Consider the following 20,340-nt stretch of genomic DNA (forward strand, 5'->3'; position numbering starts at 1 on the left):
AGGCAAAGATTTTTGTTCAATTCGTGTTTTATTACAATTTCCTAATATATCGGGGTTTCATGATTTTCGTCCAATTATTGTGCCTTCATGTTTTATTTGTTTAACAAAAGATTTCATTATAATTTTTTTCATCCAGTTGGGGGAAATTGCATTTGTCATAACATAGTCAATTTATTTTTGATAATAAATTAGCGATTTGCTTCCGAATGGAATTTCTATGACGATGTATTTTAAATTCCATCATAAATCAGCATCAATCTTTAATGTGAAAATGAATGCCGTAAGAAGGACGGCGGAGCTCAATATGTACCAGAAATTTGAAATGAAGAAATGGCTAGAAGCCGGATAGCTCCATTGGGAGAGCATCCGATGCGCAATCGGAAGGTCCAGGGTTTAAAACTCGGTCCGGACTATCCATATTTTTTCAGTAAAAAGTTTCTGGTTATTCATATTGAGAATAATCCTGGTTCCCCTCCTACCCCATCCAAATCTAATCCAATTATTTCCTACGACGTCACAGAGATGTGAAACGCTATATAAATTCCTTTCTTTAATGCAATGTTTTTGCATTCTCAGTTAAATATTCCGTAAATCCATGATTATGTTGAAATAATAAGTTCTTACCGAGTCGCAGAATTTTCCGTAACTTGGGCTGGAGGCGTCCAGCCCCGAATAAACCTCCACGAAATCATAAGTACAATCCTCCTCGTACTCCAGTTGGAAGGACAGGAATGTCAAATGCACATTCTTCCCGAGGGGAGCTTCGATGGTCCAATCGCAGTCAGTTCGGTGGTCGTAATTATGACTGCCGTATCTCGCATGAGAGTAAATGTGTTTCGGAGTGTCTCCGGCCATCAAGTGTCCTCCGCAAGCTTGAAAAAACCGGAAAATGACACAATTGTTGGTGGGAAGTAATACGCATTATCAATTCTAAACGCTGATATTTTAGCAACTGCTGGGTTCAGTGAAAAATGTTATATGACCCTGTTCAGTACATTAAGACTGGAGAGAAATTCCAGTAAAAGCGTCTCACCGTGCTTGGAATAATGTGAACATAAATTTTTAAAATTTTAAAATTAAAATAAAAAAATAAAATTTAAAAGCCCTACGGGGCTAGCGCACTGCGGTGGTGGGCAGGCTTAGCCTTGGGAAGCTAATCAGTGCTAAGCATGGTCACTAGATGGATGGGTGACCGCGTGGGAACACCTCAGGGAAGAAACATTGTTTGGAAAAACTGGAAAGAGCATTTGGGAAAAACAAATATGTGGAATAAAAAACGGGATGAAGGAATAAGAAAGCGTAAAAACCGAGAGGTATATGGTGAAATGGAATAAATAAAAAAAAAATTTTTAATTTGAATTCAATTTCTTTTTAATTTAAAATTTTTTAATTTTAAAATTAAAATTGAAAAAATTTTGGACTTGTCAAAGATTTTTCAATACTGGTCAATTGAAAAAAAATCTTTTTCTCAAATATTTGCAAAGACGAACGTAAAAACATTACAAATTTCCAACTTTTCAACATTCTACATCATTTCCAAGCAAAATTAAAAAATCCAAAAATTGAGTAATTTCAATGCTTCCATTCGTCCGCAAAAGAAGATAAAATGACAATTACCAGTTGTGTGAGTAGCTAAAAATCCTTTTCTCTGTACAGATGCATCACTCTTGAAGACCATAAACATTTGATTTCCAGTGGCAATCATCGGATGAGGCTCTTTAGTGCCGCAGAATCTTCCGAGCGTGTGACTGTCTGGTGAATCCCCGTCGTAAATGGCGATGTGGTCGTAAGCGCACTCTTGATGGGGCTCCATTTCGAATACTTTGAAAATCTGCGAGGAAAAAAAAATGTCAGAGGTGCACCATTAACCCAGCGCACATAGCCCTTATCGTCCGGGGGGAAAAAAGGCAACAACAGATGGAGGGAATAAAACGAATGGAGATGTTGAAGTCTTACGAGCTTTATACGGTGGCCCGGGGTCGTTGTGAAATGCCAAACGCAGTCCTTACGTGCTGGATAGTAGTCTGGATAATTTGGTGACATTATGGTTCCAACTGGGCTCGTTATCTCGTACTTACAGCCACCCTCTTTGCAATCGTGGCGGTTCTCGTGGAGTTTGAAGCCATTGTGACAGGAACATTCGTAGGAACCGATCGTGTTGTGACACTCGTGTTGACAGCCACCATTGTTTATTGCACATTCGTCCATGTCAGTGAAAAATACCGCTGCGAATCCCGATTTTTGGATGCTAGAAAGATCAAATGGATGCTTGATTTGATTAAGGTATATCCCTAGAAAACACGGTTTTCTTACGATTCTCCCACGTTTTTCGTAGATAATGTTTATAATATTCCTCAGCTATTGAACAAAATTTTAACTAGTTGTACTACCCAGTTTAGGAGATAATAAATAATAAAATGCAGGCTTCATCTTGTGAGAAAACGGTTTTTACGATGTTCTGAAAAATTTTATAGTACATAGTTTCTGCGACACTCAAGTTTAAAAAATGAAAATTTCGTGAAAGCATTTCTCACATGATTCAAACGGTTACTGTTGCCTTCATCAACAGCATGTGAGGGTAGAAAAACTCAAGAACTTATGAGAATGCGATAAATTAAGTCATTTAGAATTTTTTTCCGGAGATATATGGAGACTAACTTTTGGGTGGTATTAGTTTGGGAGATACCTTAAATGAATGGGATAAACACACCTCCATTCTTTAATTTATTGACAACTTTCCGAAAAGCGGATTGTTCGAATATCGATTGAATTCTAGAGAAAAATTCTTCGAGGAGTTTTCTAATTGTAGATAGAGATATTCATGAAACGATCTCATGACGCATTTGAATGAACATTATTTTGTGTTCTTTAGATATTTTCAAGACTCGCACATTGAGAGAAGAAACATGTTCTCAAACAAGATTTATTTGAACCAAAAAATTCGCGAGTTGAAATGTACCGGAATCGTAATTGTTTCATTTGAACGTACGAAAGTTTCAGACATGAGTAATTGCTCTGCATTCAACAATGAAATATCTGACTCGAGAGGCGGCTCATTCACACGAGTTGGTGCCTTTTCGAAATAGAAAGAAATCGTTTGTCCCTAAGTTACAGAATGCCTGTCATATCATCATTATTCCATTTCAGAACTAATTTCCCATCTTCGAGTAAAATACTTTTGGCAGTACAGAATAACAAGTAGGCAGGGCCAGAAATGACACTGATTCCTATTTTGCAACAAGCATATCTATTTTTAGAACAAAGATTTTTCACCTCAGAACACTCTACAGATGTTCAGTATGAAATTTTCGATTCTTTATAATTTTCTACCTGCAATTCTTTTGGTTCAAATCAAATTTGATTGGGAACAAGTTGTCTTTTCTCTCAGTGCAAGAAGAGAGAAAAAGTAGAATAGGGTTGTAACTAAATGAATAAATACATAATTAATAAACAAATAAGTAAATAAATAAATAAATAGAAGAACAGGATTCCTTCGATCGACTTCACCAATCCGCATTCTCGGGAAATACTTATTCATCTAGTTGAGAATACCTTTGAATTGAAATTATTATTGAATGATCATTATTTTAATTAATTGAAATTCATTATTTTATGAATATCTCCAGTACTAGTAAATTTAAAGATGCAAAGAAAAGTCCATCGACCTTTTAAAAATTACAAAAATTGTTTCTCAAGGTATTCCTGAATTAAATTCAATTTGGGAATCATCAAATAATGACCAGAACTTACTCTTTATCAGAAGTGAAGACAATTCTCATAGCATTTCCCTCCGAAATCACCGGCATAGGTATCTTCGATCCGCAAAAAACCCCGTGTTTCTTCAGAATATCATCCCCTAATTTGCTAAAAACCTCTACAGAATCATATTCACACTCCTGATGATAAACCTTGTTGCCCTCAAGATCAAAATGAGTGAAATTGAGTGTAATTCGATACTGCGGTGGTGCCACTATTTCCCAGATACAATTTTTATTTCCCGGATATGTTTCTGGGAACGAAGGACTAGTGATTGTACCGTTGCTGGCATCGAAAACCCCTCCACAGGCATCTGAAAAAATAGAGGAAAGAATATTGGCTCGATCTGACCCATTTATTCTGCAATATTTTTCCAATACATTCCGTTTTATTTATTTTTTCTTTGCTGTAAAACAAAGTACAGACCTTCGCAGTGTTTTCCATCGGAGTGCAACTCATATCCAATTTTACACGAACATTCGTAACCCCCCAAGGTATTTATGCAATCGTGCTCACAGCCATGATCAGTTAAAGCACACTCATCATATTCTGGAAAACAAATTTTTTTTTTTTTTGTGAATAAACATGAGAAAGAGTCAACTAAATTCAAAATGTGAATAGTTTTTACAGCGATCAATGATAATCATGGATTGGTGCCTGTAAGGAATTTATTCTGGGAAGAATATTCATGTTACTGATGAAATAAGTTAATTATTTGCATTAATTCCATAAAAACGATTGAAGAAATTAATTTTTTATAAAGATTTTCTTCGATACTTTAAAGAATTCTTTTGCCGCAGACTTGTAATTTGTTCCTCGTTACAAGGAACAAATCAATTTCCAATAAATTTTTTCTAAAATTTCAATAAAATTTGAATAAAATTGATATTCGAAGATCTCACCTTCTAGCGTTAGATTTCCTATTGATTTTTTTGATACACTTCTATGAAAAAATTGAAGTTTCACGGAATTTTTATCTAGTAATTTGCATTAGAGTGACGTTAAATTGAATTTAGGGGGAAAAAATGAAGAAATTTCAGATTTGACTTTAAATCAAATGAAATTCCACAGTTTTGAGCAGCAAGAAGATGAAAATGCCGGAACTTACTTGAATTATCAATCAAAAAATAAATATTCAAAGTTTAAGAGTATAATTACCCAAATATTGTGCATTTTCACTCATTTCCATGAAATAATTGAGCTGCAATTTACAGTGTCCATCGCTTTATGGCATAATGCCTCGTTTAAATTTAAATTTAAATTTCATCAATAACGAATCCATCAATATGGATTCATGTAATCAAATTTAGTTCTGTAAACTTAGTGCTACCTTTCATAACAGTAGCAGAGAATCCAGCCTTCTGCACCGACCCATCACTAACAAACTTGACAAAAAGTTTGTTCCCAGTAGATCGTAAATCCGGTGGCGCTTTGTATCCGCAGTAAAGGCCAATCAACGGTGAATCGGAATTGTGTCCGTCCCTGACTTCGACATAGTCATAAACACAATTGTCATGGTTTTCAATTTCAAATGATTGGAACTTCAGTGCCACCTGATACTCGTCGGGCACTGTCAGTCGCCAGACACACTCCTTGCTTGATTGATACTCCTCGGGATAGTTGGGCGATTCCAGATGGCCAATGCCATCCAGCTCAACGTCTCCGCCACACACAGCCTCGTAATTTGCTGTAAAACCACGGTAACCGCGCTCCTGACTTGTCTTAACGTATGTTACCAACATACGACTTCCGGTTGATACTATTGGCTCGTGAATCTTTCCACTTCCGCAAAAACGACCTAAAGAAATTCATACAAAAAATTCACGATGTGTGAATGATGGGAGGAGAGGTTCACTCCCGGAAAGAAAAACTTTTTTGCTTTTCGAGAAAATTCAATTTTCCGTGTTATTTTTCCTCGGAAATCAGATTTTGTGGATAGGAGGGGTAGGGTAGGATTGAGGGTTCTACGCGGGACATCACAATACAAGCAACCGCTTCCCCTTCCCCCGCAAAGCGTCGCAAGCTCCTAATATTTGAATGCCACCAAATCATAGCAAACAACCATGAATAGTATTTACCTAATACTGGACTCTTGTACCAATACCCATCCCTAATCTCTATATAATCGACCTTGCAGTAGTCACTCTTGAATATATCCAACGACGTAATATTCAACACAATCCGCTCTCCGTGAGTGGCGGTAATCCTCCACTCGCATCGCTCATCCTCCATAGGTGGTGAGCTGTTGGGATGCGTTGGGGAGCCAAAACTACCGCTGTTCTCTTGGAAAGTTCTCCCGCACTCTAAACAATTTACAACCTCGTAAAAAAATCCATTACAACGCTCGCCGAGTGATGCGCAAAAAACTCACTGTGGCACTTGTACAGCAGGTTGGTCTGCGCAATGTCACCCTCACTAAGACGAATCCTTTGTCCAATCTCTGGCCTCTTCTTGCCGATGTTCTCCATGGGGAGAATCGTGTCCAAGTACGTACCCTTTGAGAATGTGTTCTTGGCGTAATGCATTATCGAGTCGTAGTCGTAGGGCAGACCGAGGGAGTCCACCTCCTCGTTTGTTAATTTATTGAAATTGTATTCTTGACCTGTCGGACAAATTCAGAATTCTGGTTTAATAGTTCAGCCGATGGAATTCGGAGTTCGCGGAAAATCAATGAAGGGGTGGAGAAACATTAGTCCCAATGGAATTCTCAGATTATTTTGCGGATATCTCGGGAGACTGTACACTGAGGCAATAAAGTTTGTTGAGAAACACACGGAGAGAATTTTTTTAGAAAAATTCTAGTGCTAGCACGGGAAAACAGGCGCAAAGTCACGGCCAGGAAAAAATTCCAGTGCTGACACTGCAAATTTTACTGGGGAAAACGTGAATTTTTTACTGTATTTCTGGTAAAATTTCACAAAAATCGTGAGAAATTTTACGTTAACAGCACAAGAATTTTTCACAGCCGGTGGATTGTGATTTTTTCCAGTACTCGTACTAGATTTTTTCTGGAAAATTTCCCTCCGTGTACGTCTTGACTTGTATCAAGAAGCTCATGCCTCGAAGTTTGACAAGAAAAAAAATCTTACACTGCACGGAGAGAAATTCTGAGCTCCTGTGGTGGCGGGGGGTGTGAGGTGGGGGGAGGGGATTAGCCAATCATTTTTAATCGATCAGCTGATTAATAAAAAAAAAAAATTCAGTGGAAATTGAACAGGTTAAAAATTTCCAGGATTTGGAAAAATTACGGAAAGTTCAGACAAAAATCTTCAACAGTGTAATCTTAATGTTTTCGGTGAATTTTGAAATATCTATCCCACAAATGTGAACAAGGAAAGTAAGGGATACAAAGGACTTGTACCAAATCAGACATTTTAAATCGCCCACCGAACACAAACGAACGAGTTTCTACCGATTCTGTAGCTCCGGTACATGTATCCGGTAATTGTGGTCCTTTGTAAATCGCTCGGTCAGAAACCCTCGTAGTTCAATCGGAAGTGCCGTAAAGGGACTGGATAATGGCAAATATTAGACTCTCGTGTAGTTTACGCATTTTAGTGCCTTTAATGATTCATCGAAAGGTATGGGTCTCTGCCGCCACCGCAAATTGCCCCATTAATTCCCACGAGAAGCCCCTTCCACCCCTTTTCCCGCTCAGTTAAATTTTACTTTGACTCTAGTACGGGAAATTCGGGCTCAGTCACGTATTTTGGATAAATCTCAGCATCCCCCGGGGGTTATGACACCATTTGAGTGCTGATGGTGTTGATTCAGGGGGCTGGATGGGGGTGTGACTTGTTCATTAGTTGTTACTCACCTGTCATAATGTTGTCACGGATTATTTGGACGTGACGATCGCGGTCGGGACGAGTGTGCTCGTGCCAGAAACCCACAACGTGACCCAATTCGTGGACAACTATGCCAAATTTATCGCAATTCTTGCCAATACTGATCGCCTGGGGACCGTTGCCACGCTTCCCGACGAACGAACAGCAACTGGTGAGTGCAAGTTTTTTTGTTAATCAAGTGATTTAGGGGCGGATTGGAGAATCAATAGGAGTCAATTCCACTTTGACTTTAGTTTGAAGTTGTGTGAACACAGCTTGGTGTCAAGGATGATTAAAAGCTGCGGGAAATTTTCAGAAAACTCAATTGCATTCGCAAGCGTAATTTTTCCATCAATGTCATGACGGTTTTAGGTTTTTTAACTTCCCAACCGGAAGGAATGAAGTTATAGCGATTACCCCGAGAATCGAATGCGGAATTTTCGGGATTTCTCCGAATTTCCTTGCCTCTAGGATCATTCGGATACACCAAGAAAAATGGTTTAGTTGAATTAAATAGACTTTATTTGAATCGAATAAATCCTCTATTAAAGTCAAATGAATGATTTATTTCAGTAGCGAAGTGATAAAACGGTTTAAATCGACTTGAGATCTTCCAGTTGAGTTTTTGAAAAATATTTCGGAATCTAAAGGAGATAGCGAAATTTTCGTAATCACATTTTTTGTAGCTCTCAACCGGCTCTACAAAAACGGTTGTAACAAAAATTTTGCTATCTCCCTGAGATTCCGAGATATTCATTGAAAACGGGTCAATAGTCAAAATTGACTTCTACCACTTTACCACTTCGCTACTGATTTGATTCAGATAAAATTTATTTAATTCAAATAAACCATTTTTCTGGGTGTACGTTTTCGAAGACATCCCTGCGTATGTTGCCATGTTTTCGAGGCCGTCTAGCTTCCAGGTTTTACGGGCCGTTATACCTTTTAACCGAGACGCTTCGTTTATCAGGAGGTAAATAATATAGAAAAACCTCCGATATCTCTCTTCATTAGGATTTTTTTTAATACTGGGAGTCGACTGTAGAGATTGTAAAATTAGAGAGAGTCACTTTTTGAGCTGTCACCGACTGGCGGCCATTTTTTCCATGTCTGCACTGATAGAATGATTCATTTATTCCAAACGAGATTTGTTAATTCGTTAATTCGTGTTTAGTTTAAATTCACAACATGGAAAGCAGTGATTACTGAAATATTAAAAACAAATTAACAATAAACTTTTCTGTCGATAATTTTATCGATCTCGAAAATGAACCCCTAACATTTTTCCCTAAAACCGCTTACTGGCATAAAGGACCGGAAAAACTTGAAAAATCGGATATTTTTCTTCAATCAAATACGTTTTTTCTCCTTAATTTCGATGGTAAATTTTCTTATCTTGATTCATTATCAAAAGAATGCACTTAGGTAAATAGAATGTAATTTTTACACACCCACAAGGACGTTCAGTGAATACAATGTAATTGGGATGTTCCCTGCTGACTCTCTCCACGAATTTGACGCAGGTAAAGTTTTCCCAGTGTCTCATTGCCTGTTTAAACAATGCTTTGTGCGCGCCCGAAAAATTGCCGTCGATTTCGTAAGGGATGACCCCGTGATCCCAAACCCTCTCCTTCCTCGCTGTCGCCGCTCGTCTTCGTCGACTGGGAGCCCCACTGCGAGTCGCCCCATGTCTCTGGTGCGTCTCCAACTTCGACTTGTGCTCATTGTAGAATTCAATGTCACGTAAACGACGATCGTGCAGCGAAACTATGTCGGAGTCTGCATTTGGCGGTGCTGAGTCTCTCGGGAACGGGGATTTCAGGCGGCGCTGATGGGGGCGTCTTCTTGTCACTCTGAAAAGTAATTGTTCAGAAATTTTTCGCTTGTCAAAAGTAATTCGGAACTGTTTTATTTTTATATCGTTGAATTTTGGAATTATTTATTCATTTATTTACTCATTTATTCATTTATTCATTTATTCATTTGTTCATTTATTCATTTATTCATATATTCATTTAAGACAAGATTTCCTGAAACTTTAGTTGAAATTAAACTTGATAAAAATTCCCGGGATTTGCCACGGAAAATTCGGACGAAAATTGTTAACACTGTTCATGTCGCGACTCGACTTTTTCGGTAATTTGTCTCCACCTTTTTCTCCGCATACATTTAATATTATTCCATCGCTCACTTCATCCCGCTCTCCCCCATCTTCTTCCCCTTTTTCTTTTTCCGAAAACGTTTTTTTATATATTTATATCTATAAAAAACATCATCATCATTTCATCATTTTTTAAATCATAAAATTTCTATTATCCACGACAAAAAATGAATATCCCATGAAAAAAAATGAGATGATCCCATCCAATAAAAAGAACGTTAGCCCCAAGTTCCGAGCAATAAACCGGATGTTGCGAAATTTAACGTGTAATAGGAAAGCAGACAGCGCGGTACTTTACGACCAGTGGGTAAAATTGCTGAAGGGCGGTACCACCTGTACACTCTCTCCCGTGTGCTCCTGCATTGTTTTGATTGACGACCCCCCATTTTCTCCGTCCCCAGAGAATAACCCTAAAAGCTAGAAATATTCAACGATGTTTCATTTTTACACCCGCAATAATTAGTGGTTTAAGTGCACGTTTTGCATTGAATTGGAGGTATTACAATTAATTAAACACCCCCTGCAGCCGTAAACGAATTATGGTCTAACGTGCTCGAGGTGACGCCTAACCCCATGAAGTTCAACAGCACCGAAGAACGTGACCAGAATTTGGGGAATGGATGTATTAATTTAACACCCGAATTCGGTAATTAGTGTAAATAGGATTTAATAATTTAATTGAAATATGGGGATTGCTTGGACCCCAGGGAAGATCTTCGTTTTGAGTCAAACGGGCATTTGACTGGGTTTGAATTTTCGATGCCAGTTGATGCCCTTCCGTTATGCCCTTTTTGCTGTCAGATTCGGCATTCTTTTTTTCAATTCATTGTTTATGACCATTCTCATTGCAAAAAGCAAATACGACCAATGAAAATTGTATATCCCAATTTATCAGCTGTTAAATTTTCACGGGGGTCAGGGGCTATATAGGAATCGTTTGTTTGTCGTTTGTTCGTCCTGGAAACCCACGGAGAGAAATTTTGTTAGAAAAATTCTAGTACGAGTACTCGAAAAAATTACAATCCACCGGCTGTGAAAAATTGTAGTGCTTTTAACGTAAAATTTCGTGGTATTTCGGGTCAAATTTCAGGGGATTTCTGTAAAATTTTCGCAGAAATACGGGGAAAAATTCACGTTTTTCCCAATAAAATTTCTAGTGCCGGCACTAAATTTTTTTCCTGGCCATCACTTTGCGCCTCTTTTCCTGTGCTAGCACTAGAATTTTTCTAAAAAATTTCTCTCCGTACACTGCTATTGTCCTGAATATTTGCAAGAATTTTATTTTTTTTCAATTGATTGATAATCAATTCAATGAAAATAGTCGAAGATTGCAATTGCTCAAGATGATAGCAGTGTTTTCGGGACGAACAAACGATTCTTTATTTTACTTGTTCCTCGTAAGGAATCATTTGTTCGTCGTGTGTTCGTCCTGGAAACACTAAAAGGTTTGATATGGCGAAGTTCGGTATATCGATGTTCTATTTGAAGTTGAATGGGACCATTTCGACGTTATTATAGTTTGACTAATGGATTTTCGATGTATTGAAGTTCTGCTTATCGAGGTCTGATCCATCAAAGTTTTATCCCTTAATTTTCCACTCAGACAAGACTCATGCACTCTCAAAATTTTTGGCTGAAGTTTCCGGTAGACTTTTTACAAATTTTCATCATATTGTAATTCCCCTCAGATTTCAAGAAATTGTGGCATTAAAAATTCAAGATTTTATGCAAAAATCAATGAAACTGTTAATTTTAGTTCAATTATTTCATGAAAATGAGTATAAGTCAGAGAAATTCAGGTGAATATTTATTTTTCTCGGTTTTATTCCCGGCAGGAAATTTTTGCTGTTATATTCAAACAAATATGCCCATGTTTATCTTCAGAAGATAATTTTTTGTGGTGGGTCCTCGAAAAAAAATCCTCCAGTCCAAAATTTGCATGAAACAAACCGCTCTTACACAAATTTCACATTACGATATACCGGCGAATAAAAGTTTAATGGTGATGAAAAAAAAAAATATGAGAAAAATAAAATCATCCTCGGAATGAGGTGGCGGTAGGGCAGATGAAATGGGTAGTAGAAAAGTCCAAATAAAATAAACTCATTCCATTTGTTTGAAAATACAAACATTACAAGCGCAATTTGTAACGTGCTCGTGTTTACAGGGCTCCTCTCTGGGCGACAGACTAGGAGCAAAACAACGACAGTACAAAAAAAAATGAAACACAAAAAATAGGAAGGAGGCGGAGAAATTGGAATACTCGCGATGCAAATATTCGTGTCACGTAGATACGAGAAGCGGGAAACTATTGTACGTGACAGAGGATTCGAGAGGAATTGGATGGATGGTGTAGTGAGTCCGTTGTATATAGTTTTCAATCGGCTATTTCCTAGTTGACATATCACTCTGTTAGACGCGACAATCGTTGTAATTTTACCGGCAGCATTTTCTGAAGAAGTTGAGACAAGAAATTTATTTTTCGTCTCGATAAGTGCACTTTTAGAAATTTATTCCGATGCTTGACTGAGGATTTTCATCCGATACTAAACAATCAATTTTCCATCATAACAATCATTTGTACGTAATCATAACAAAATTATTCGTATTCAGAATTTTACTACGGTGTTAGAAAATTGCTCTTGAAATTTCAAGTTGAAAATTTTCGTCTGAGTTGTTCGTATCAAATCCTGATAAATTTTATCGTGTTCAATTTCCACTGAAATTTCGGGAAATATAGTCATCGAAAAATCAAATATTCCATTAATTTTCGGTTCAAATGATCGGCAAATCAATAAAACACTCAATTTTTCAGTTGAATTATTCTCCGAAAATTCAAAAAAATCAGGAAAATTCAAGGAAAAATTGAAAATTCATGTCATTTTATTTTGCGAATATTCATGTTCCATTGAAAACCCAATGAAGTTGTGAAATTTCCATCTCACTCCCACCGAAAACTCATGAATTTCTTTAAATTTTACCTCAGACATCCATTTTTCCCCTAAATTCGATTTAATGTCACTTTCATGAGAATCGACTTAAGACATGACTCAGACAAAAATGTATCCATTCTCCCCCCGATTTTCTCGCTTGCAACAACCCACAAGTGGTCCGGGAATATGCGATTAACCCCGGGGCGTAAAGCGATACTTCGATTTCGATAAATCACGTGGGAATGAGTTTGTGAACGAGCGCATGGAGATGAATGAACATGCAGGGGATAGACGTGCGCTAGTACTTCTGCTCGAGCGGGCTGCCTCAGTTCTGGTCTTGTCGACGAGGCCTGCGAGTGAATAACCGTCTCGGGCTCTTCGATGGAATTGCTCAACCACACGAAGATTAATGTCTTGGTTCAGAGTAGTCGATAACACGTGTAGTATTCGTTCTATCGGCGCGAAAAAATCACTTCCTTTGAGAATAAAAAATAAAGGAGAAATTAATTCTGTAAAAAATTATTTTTCATCCGCAATCTCCCCTGAGGGAAAATGCGAGTAAAGTATGCAGCTCAATTCCCCGGATTATTTTTCGTCTGTACACTTTTGCTGGCTTATTTTCTCAGGTGTTTCCTTCTGGTCACCCATCCATTTACTGGGCACACTCAATATTGCTGGGCTTTCCATAACTAGAGCTGTCTATTGTGACAGTCCGCCAACTTCACATGTCGTAGTTCCATTAATTCTCAGGAGACAGATGTTAATACTTACATTAATAGTCAAATTTTTTTCAAATATATTTTTGCAAATATTTTCGGATGTTTCTACTTTCTTGTTTATTATAATAAAATATTTTTCTGTAGCAAAAATTGGAGTGATAACATATTACGAAGATATTATAAAGAGAATAAAACACAAAGGAGAAATTAATTCTGTAGAATATTATTTTTCATCTCCAATCTCCCCTGAGGGAAAGTGGGAGTGAAGGATGCCGTACCATTCCACGGATTATTTTACCTCTGCACACTTTTGCTGGCTTATTTTCTCAGGTGTTTCCTTCTGGTCACCCATCCATTTACTGGGCACACTCAATATTGCTGGGCTTTCCATAACTAGAGCTGTCTATTGTGACAGTCCGCCAACTTCACATGTCGTAGTTCCATTAATTCTCAGGAGACAGATGTTAATACTTACATTAATAGTCAAATTTTTTTCAAATATATTTTTGCAAATATTTTCGGATGTTTCTACTTTCTTGTTTATTATAATAAAATACGTTTTCTGTAGCAAATATTCATTCCTCAATGTAATGATCTCCTAGGTCCGAATTTCTGATCAATTCATGGAAGCAGAAAATTTCTCGACTGGAAATTCTATTAGGTTGACAAAAAAAGAACTTTTCCCTTTTCGTGGTAAATACACGTGTCTTGACGCGAAGGATTATTTTATTTGATTCAAGTAAATCTATCTCACGAAGAAATAATTCAGTAGCGAAGTGGTAAACCGGTTTAATTGGACTCATCTCCCAGTTGAGTTTTTGCGGAATATTTCTGAATCTAACGGAGATAGCGAAATTTCCGTAACTACATTTGTTATAGCTCTCAATCGGCTCTACAATAGAGGTCATAACAAAAATTTTCCCATCTCCCTTAGATTCCGAGATATTTATTAAAAACTGGTCAATAGCCAAAATTGACTTATACCCTTTTACCACTTCGCTACTGAATTGATATCCACCATAAGATCTTATTTATTTGAAATTGGTTCAAGTATATGATACTTATTCCAAGAAAGAAACATCTCAATAAAAGTAATTGTTTCGTTCATTACCCATTTCACCCCATTCTTCCATTCAACCCCCTCTCCCCCAATTAAATCCGATTTCTATAAAATTCTCAATTCCATCTTCATTACACCGGAGGATAAAATGAAACGATAAAAACACCCCCTTTTTTTTATCGAAAACCATAAAACTAAAATCCTTTTTCACCAATAATAATATTAAGGACGACATTTGGTCCAGTATTATTATATCGATAACATCCGCACGTGCATAAGAGCTATCGTGTGCATACCCTCACTGACAGGTTATTGGCAGTTCTGTTGGGTGCAGCGTATGTGGCAGGGGGAGGGGGATGTAGTGCGAGCGAGTGGTTCGAGGTAAAACCGTTCGCACACTCGGTGTAGTAGTATCGTAGCCCATTTTCTTGGCTTTATGATGACGGCCATTGTTATTGGCATCGAGGTACTGCCCGAGATACAGAGACGGCCACACCGGGGTACTTCCGGTCCACAACATTAGCCCACTACAAACTCCCCAGGCTATACTACTCCTTCCATACGCGGTGTTCCTTCGATGATGCGCCGAGTTATGCGGAGAATTTAATTGTACCAGTGGAGAAAGTGGGTTACATGCTCAAATTCACTCGATTTCGTTAATCAATGGCGTTCAACTGAATTCTGCGTCTGACACTACCACATATTTTCGATCTCGCGGGGAATTGGAGGGGTTTATTTTGTCGGGGATGTTTATTTTTTATTTATTTGAGTGGGTGAATGGAGGGAAATGAAGGGATAAAGTGGAGATTTTTTCGGGGGGGATTGGAGGAGAGGAATTTCCGATTCAATACGTCAACTTTCTTATCGAATCACTGAGGGAAGTGTTGGGGATTGTATTTTTGCTGAAGCGAAATTCATTTTTCAACAGTGGGGGAAGACGTGACAAGTTGATCTGTGCGGCATTATGGGATATTTAAATTTTGATAGTTTGATTTTGGCTCGGTGATGAGTTATTTTTGTGGAGAAATGTTGAGGGATATTCACTTCACTTGGGAAAGTTTTTCAGCTGGGGAATAGCCTCGTGATATAATCTCTCAAAATGGATCGTTTCTGAGGGGAATGTATTGATGTAGAAAATGTAGAACTTTGCAGAGAGGAAAGAGTTGCGATTTGCAAGGACATGTGAATGCTCTTCAAAATTATATGTTCTTGTCTAGTCCACTTAAGGGGTAACAGAAGGCCAACATTTCCTCGAAATTTTCAAACAAATTTCATGCTCAAAGTTATTGGTATTTTTTTAACCCAAAGCACATTGACCTTCATCATCGCCTCCTGGAGGGTAATGTGTTTTGATTTGTAAAAATATCGATAACTTTGGGTAGGAAATTTGTTGAAAAGTTTGGAAAATTGGCCGCATTCTGTTACACCTTAAAAGCATCGAAAAATCCAACCAAAATTAATTTTCAAGGTGAAACATGAAAATTCAATTTTCGCCTAAAACTCTTGTAAGTTAATGATAAATTGGCACAATTGGGCAAATAAGGTCTCATTTTAAAGCTTATTTAATAATATAGGAATTAAAACATGAGTAAATCACCTTTTACAATAGGAAAGTTTAACAGCTCATAAATTGGGACATACGATTTTCGTTGGTCGTTTTATGAATCAATATGAAAAGACATTTTCTCCTAAAATAATTTTTTTTTCAGACAGATTCGGAGTGAGTCAAAATATAGAATATACCGCGGGTTTGTCACGATTATTAGGAGAAAGAATAAAATTCATGATTTGAATTGACGTCCCGATGCTGAGAATAAATTTTCACCGGTTGGAGAAGTTTTCGATTTTGATTGACATTTTTTCCATAAGACAAACGTGACTGTTTCAATTTTTCGGAAAATGCGGAGTGAAATAAAAATGGTAAATGGAGGAAAATCGATCTACCTTCTGCGATGGTGCCGACGCTGACGTTTTCTCGAGCTAACGTCAGTCGTTGTTCTATCGACAAGCGAATCCGTTGGCTCTTTTGTTGTCAATTCACTGCGGCTGTGATGCGAGTGTCTCGTTCTGGGGATTCTTGTTGAGTCCTGGATTCTCGGTGGCTGCCATTCGGGTTTTCCCGTGGTTATGAAATTGGTGAGACGGGATTTGTTAGGGCCTTCCGTCGTCTCTTCCAATCTGAAAAGGCAATCGAATGTTTTTCTTTTATTCTCCAAGATTTATTGCTTCCGAATGGAGGCTACGAAATTGTGATTTTTTTCGATTTTCCAATTTTGGATGGAAATGCGGAGAAATGTCGTGAAAAATGAAGGAGTTTTTTCATTTTTTACACTGAAATTACTGGTTTTTGAGACGTTTTTGATGAACAGTCAGCAAAATATCAGATGGGAAACTCTGTGAGACACGAGTTGTTTTTTCCGTTGACTTGAGTGGATACTTTGAAAACAAATTCTTAAGTGAAATCATTTTTCCCGTGGATCTCCGAAAGTTTAGGAGATCGAGGGGTTGTCATTCGGAGTTTTATAGCGGAAATTTCGTAACAATTTTTCCACGAAACCGGATGCAATGTCACTCTTGTGAGAATTACTATTATTATAATTTCATATTTTCCATGAAATTTCGAAAAATTTCTAACAATGTAGTGCAGCTTTTTTTTCGCTGCGTCGTGATTTCTATCCCATAAAATATTTGAAAATTTCGCAAAGACTTCTTTCAAGAAAATACCTAAATTCAATGCCATCGTCCTTGATCTCCGGATGTTTCTCCACCCTATCCACAGATTCTTCTGGCTCACCGCCCATGTTGTACTGATTTCTGTCCTCCACCACTGACACTGGCTTATCCAATGATGAAAACTCGTCCTGACCCGGATCGTCACTACCCTGGCCACTTTTAAACTGAAGAATTTCTAAAAAAATATCCCAAGGGATAAGGGGGATTGAAGTTCATTGAGAGCCTGACGACCCAGTTTTCGTAATCTCGTAATTCAATTCAGTAGTGAAGTGGTAAAACGAGATAAGTCAATTTACCCTGTGTCCAGTTTTTGCTGAATATCTCAGAATTCAACTGGCGAAATTTCTCAAAGAGTTTTTTCATATCCCGCGGATTCAAAGATATTTATGGAAAGTTCACCTTCATTTCAAGATGAATTATGTCGTTTTATCATTGAACTACCGAATTGGCAATCAATAGATTCGAAAATTGCTTGGAATTAATAATCTTAGTTCACTAAAATTTTGACCAAACTGGCGCAGCATGACTTTGTCAATCAATTCTTCAATGTTTCTAGCTTTTTGCTGAACCTTGAAAGCACGCAGTAGCGATGAAGGAATTTAATAGAAAACCCTCTCGAATTAGTTGAAAGATTCTATTCGATTTCTATTGAACTTTTTATTAGTTTTTGGCCGATTCTATTCAATTTTTCAATAGAAAATACTCAATATAAGAAGTTGCTATAATGGAATTCGATTTTTCTATATAACTTATTCTATTGAGATATTTTCTGTAGAATTTCCTCTTATTTTCCTTGATACAAGACAATATTCTCTCGACAATTTCTAGAATCCATATAGTTTGCGTTATCTCTAGAATTAAATGGATTGTAAGAATTCGCACTTTCCCGATGTCATCACTCATCATCTCCAACTGAGGAATTCTTGTTTCGATTGCACGACGAAAACATTCATATCAATTCAAGTGTACAGAAAATTGATCTCAAAGGTTCTGCTCTTTCTGCAAGATTTTATATAATTGAAGTCCCGATGAAAAGAAATTCTAGTTATAACGCAAACTAAATGAATTTATGGGAAGAACATTATTTCTAGTCTTCAGAACGCTTGAAAATTCTCCCGGAACAAGAGAATCTCATCCTGTTGGAAAACTTTTTTCTCTCAGTCTGAGAACGAAATTATTTATCCGGAGATTTCACGATACTTAAAATTGACGAGAGAATATTTTCTTATATCAAGTAATTCTTAGTGTAACTAGAATTACCCTTAAAATTAGAGATCATTTCCGACAAATTACGAATTTATCCTCAAGAACTAAAACTCCGCTTTCTCTGTGATTGGGATCTCCTTATTAGCCGAGAACAATGTCATTCCGAACTTGACAGCATAATTTTTTGGTTTTGTTGGTATTTCACTGTCAAGGCAATAAGTCGGTAATTAATTGAATACATCAATTGACAGGAACTGCCAAGTACCTGTTAAACCTTCTTCTTCAACCTGCAGACCTTCCTTCAGCACCTCATCTCTGTATTTCTCGAGTTCCTCCAAATAACTCTTATTCAACTTTTGCTGACGCCATTCCGTTTCATATTGAACATTTGGCAGGGCAATGTCCCCTAAAAATCCACCTGTAACAGAAATATCGTAACTCAATTGATGTTCCAGTTTTAAAATCGAGAACCGCTCTTGACATGAATTGAAACAGTCTCATTCAATTGGAAATGACACATGACCTTCCAATGATACGAATCTCATTGGAAAAATTTCAATGAATGACTTTTTTCATAGTTTTTGAAAATTGATTAAAGTGGACGAGCACAATTCAATTGCTGACCCACTTTATTCATTGATATTGATCTAGAGAGCTGAAAATGAAAAGCACTTTGATGAATTGATAATTTCTTTTCAATTCGGAATATAACGTTTTTCGCACTTTACCCTCGACCTTTTGAAATGCTGGTCTGTAGGAGGATAGAACGAAATGAAATTCAAACTGACATAAAAAATTGGAAATTTCGGTTTTGCCGAATGCAACGCTTCCACTCGGAAACAATAAGCCATAACCTTCCTCAACAAGATACCGATTCCCCATAATTTATCGGCCCAATAAATCACGGGTTAGCTATCGCAAATGTAACACAAGAAAAGAGTTTATCCGTTCTGCCAAAGTATGTGGTAACCAGAAAAGAAGTAAACAGCTTCAGTTTGCTCTTACGCTACATCGACCACTGAATAAAACAGAAACAACTAGGACGCTGCGAGAACTTGGGTGGAAACTTTTTCCTCCGCCAACTGTAATTGCCTCGAGGTGGTTTCGAATTGAGTGGATAGGTCGGTGAGGTATAAAATAAAAAGCCCAAAGTGCAAGGGAGCAGGGAGAAAAATTGCAAAAAGACAATGACACCTTCTTCGCCGCGCTTGGAGTCTGTGCGGCGAGAGGGGAGAACCGAGTGGAACTCGACTCGCCATCTTCACTTATTGGAGGTCGATTGAGTGGCTCTTGGGGGATGTGTCGATGGAGCTCGCTACAAAAGGTCAGTGACACTTTGATCAGGTTCCAGTTTTTATCTATCGGTGATCGGGGATGTATTTCTCATTGGTGCTAGACACTCCTTTTGGTGGAATGGATTCGCGATTGGAGGTCAGATTTTGGTATCTTGATGGGGTGAAGTGGTTTTTTTATTTGAAGTATTTGTACCTAGAGATGTACTCTGCTGCATTCATATTGTGAAAGGTTCTCTTTTTTAAGTATCTACACGGAGAGAAATTTTCTAGAGAAATTCTAATTGGACCTGACAAGTTCTGCTTAGGTCTTTCCGTTCGGAATTGGATAGGTCTTGGGAAGTTAGTTCAGTTTAAAATTTTCAGTTTTCACTTTTTCCACATACTTTCGATGAAAGTATTCGTTTCAGTTGAAATTGGAATTGTTAATTTACACAATAATAGGATTGCATTGACGATTTTTTCTTGACTCGCAAAAATCTTCAAACAATTTTCTATCGATTGGTGATAAAATTTTTTGGAAATAATGAAATAGAGGGGATAACGCCTTTTTTTTCAGAGGTGATTTTTCAAAAATTTATTTTAAAAAAAGTACTAACTAGCAAATGTTTTTTATTAGCTCGCAATTTTCTTCAAAACTACTTCAATGAGGA

General features: G+C 37.4%; 1 protein-coding gene across 1 annotated transcript in view; it reads right to left on the reverse strand.

The window, feature by feature from the left end:
- Positions 1-20,340, reverse strand: part of LOC107046658 (tolloid-like protein 2) — a 50,431-nt gene that overhangs the window by 3,253 nt on the left and 26,838 nt on the right. Inside the window, exons 2-14 of the mRNA XM_015269319.2 lie at positions 18,661-18,813; positions 17,181-17,364; positions 16,401-16,634; positions 9,035-9,436; positions 7,574-7,752; positions 6,128-6,358; positions 5,835-6,059; positions 5,087-5,554; positions 4,183-4,305; positions 3,751-4,069; positions 1,957-2,248; positions 1,618-1,831; positions 625-872 (exon numbers count right to left, since the gene is read on the reverse strand). Of these exons, the coding sequence (XP_015124805.1) occupies positions 625-872; positions 1,618-1,831; positions 1,957-2,248; positions 3,751-4,069; positions 4,183-4,305; positions 5,087-5,554; positions 5,835-6,059; positions 6,128-6,358; positions 7,574-7,752; positions 9,035-9,436; positions 16,401-16,634; positions 17,181-17,364; positions 18,661-18,813 (3,272 nt within the window). The remainder of the gene's footprint in view (positions 1-624; positions 873-1,617; positions 1,832-1,956; positions 2,249-3,750; positions 4,070-4,182; positions 4,306-5,086; positions 5,555-5,834; positions 6,060-6,127; positions 6,359-7,573; positions 7,753-9,034; positions 9,437-16,400; positions 16,635-17,180; positions 17,365-18,660; positions 18,814-20,340) is intronic.

The sequence above is a fragment of the Diachasma alloeum genome, unplaced genomic scaffold (genome assembly GCF_001412515.2).
Source record: "Diachasma alloeum isolate Michigan unplaced genomic scaffold, Dall2.0 Dall_scaffold_01668, whole genome shotgun sequence".
Lineage (NCBI taxonomy): Eukaryota > Metazoa > Arthropoda > Insecta > Hymenoptera > Braconidae > Diachasma > Diachasma alloeum.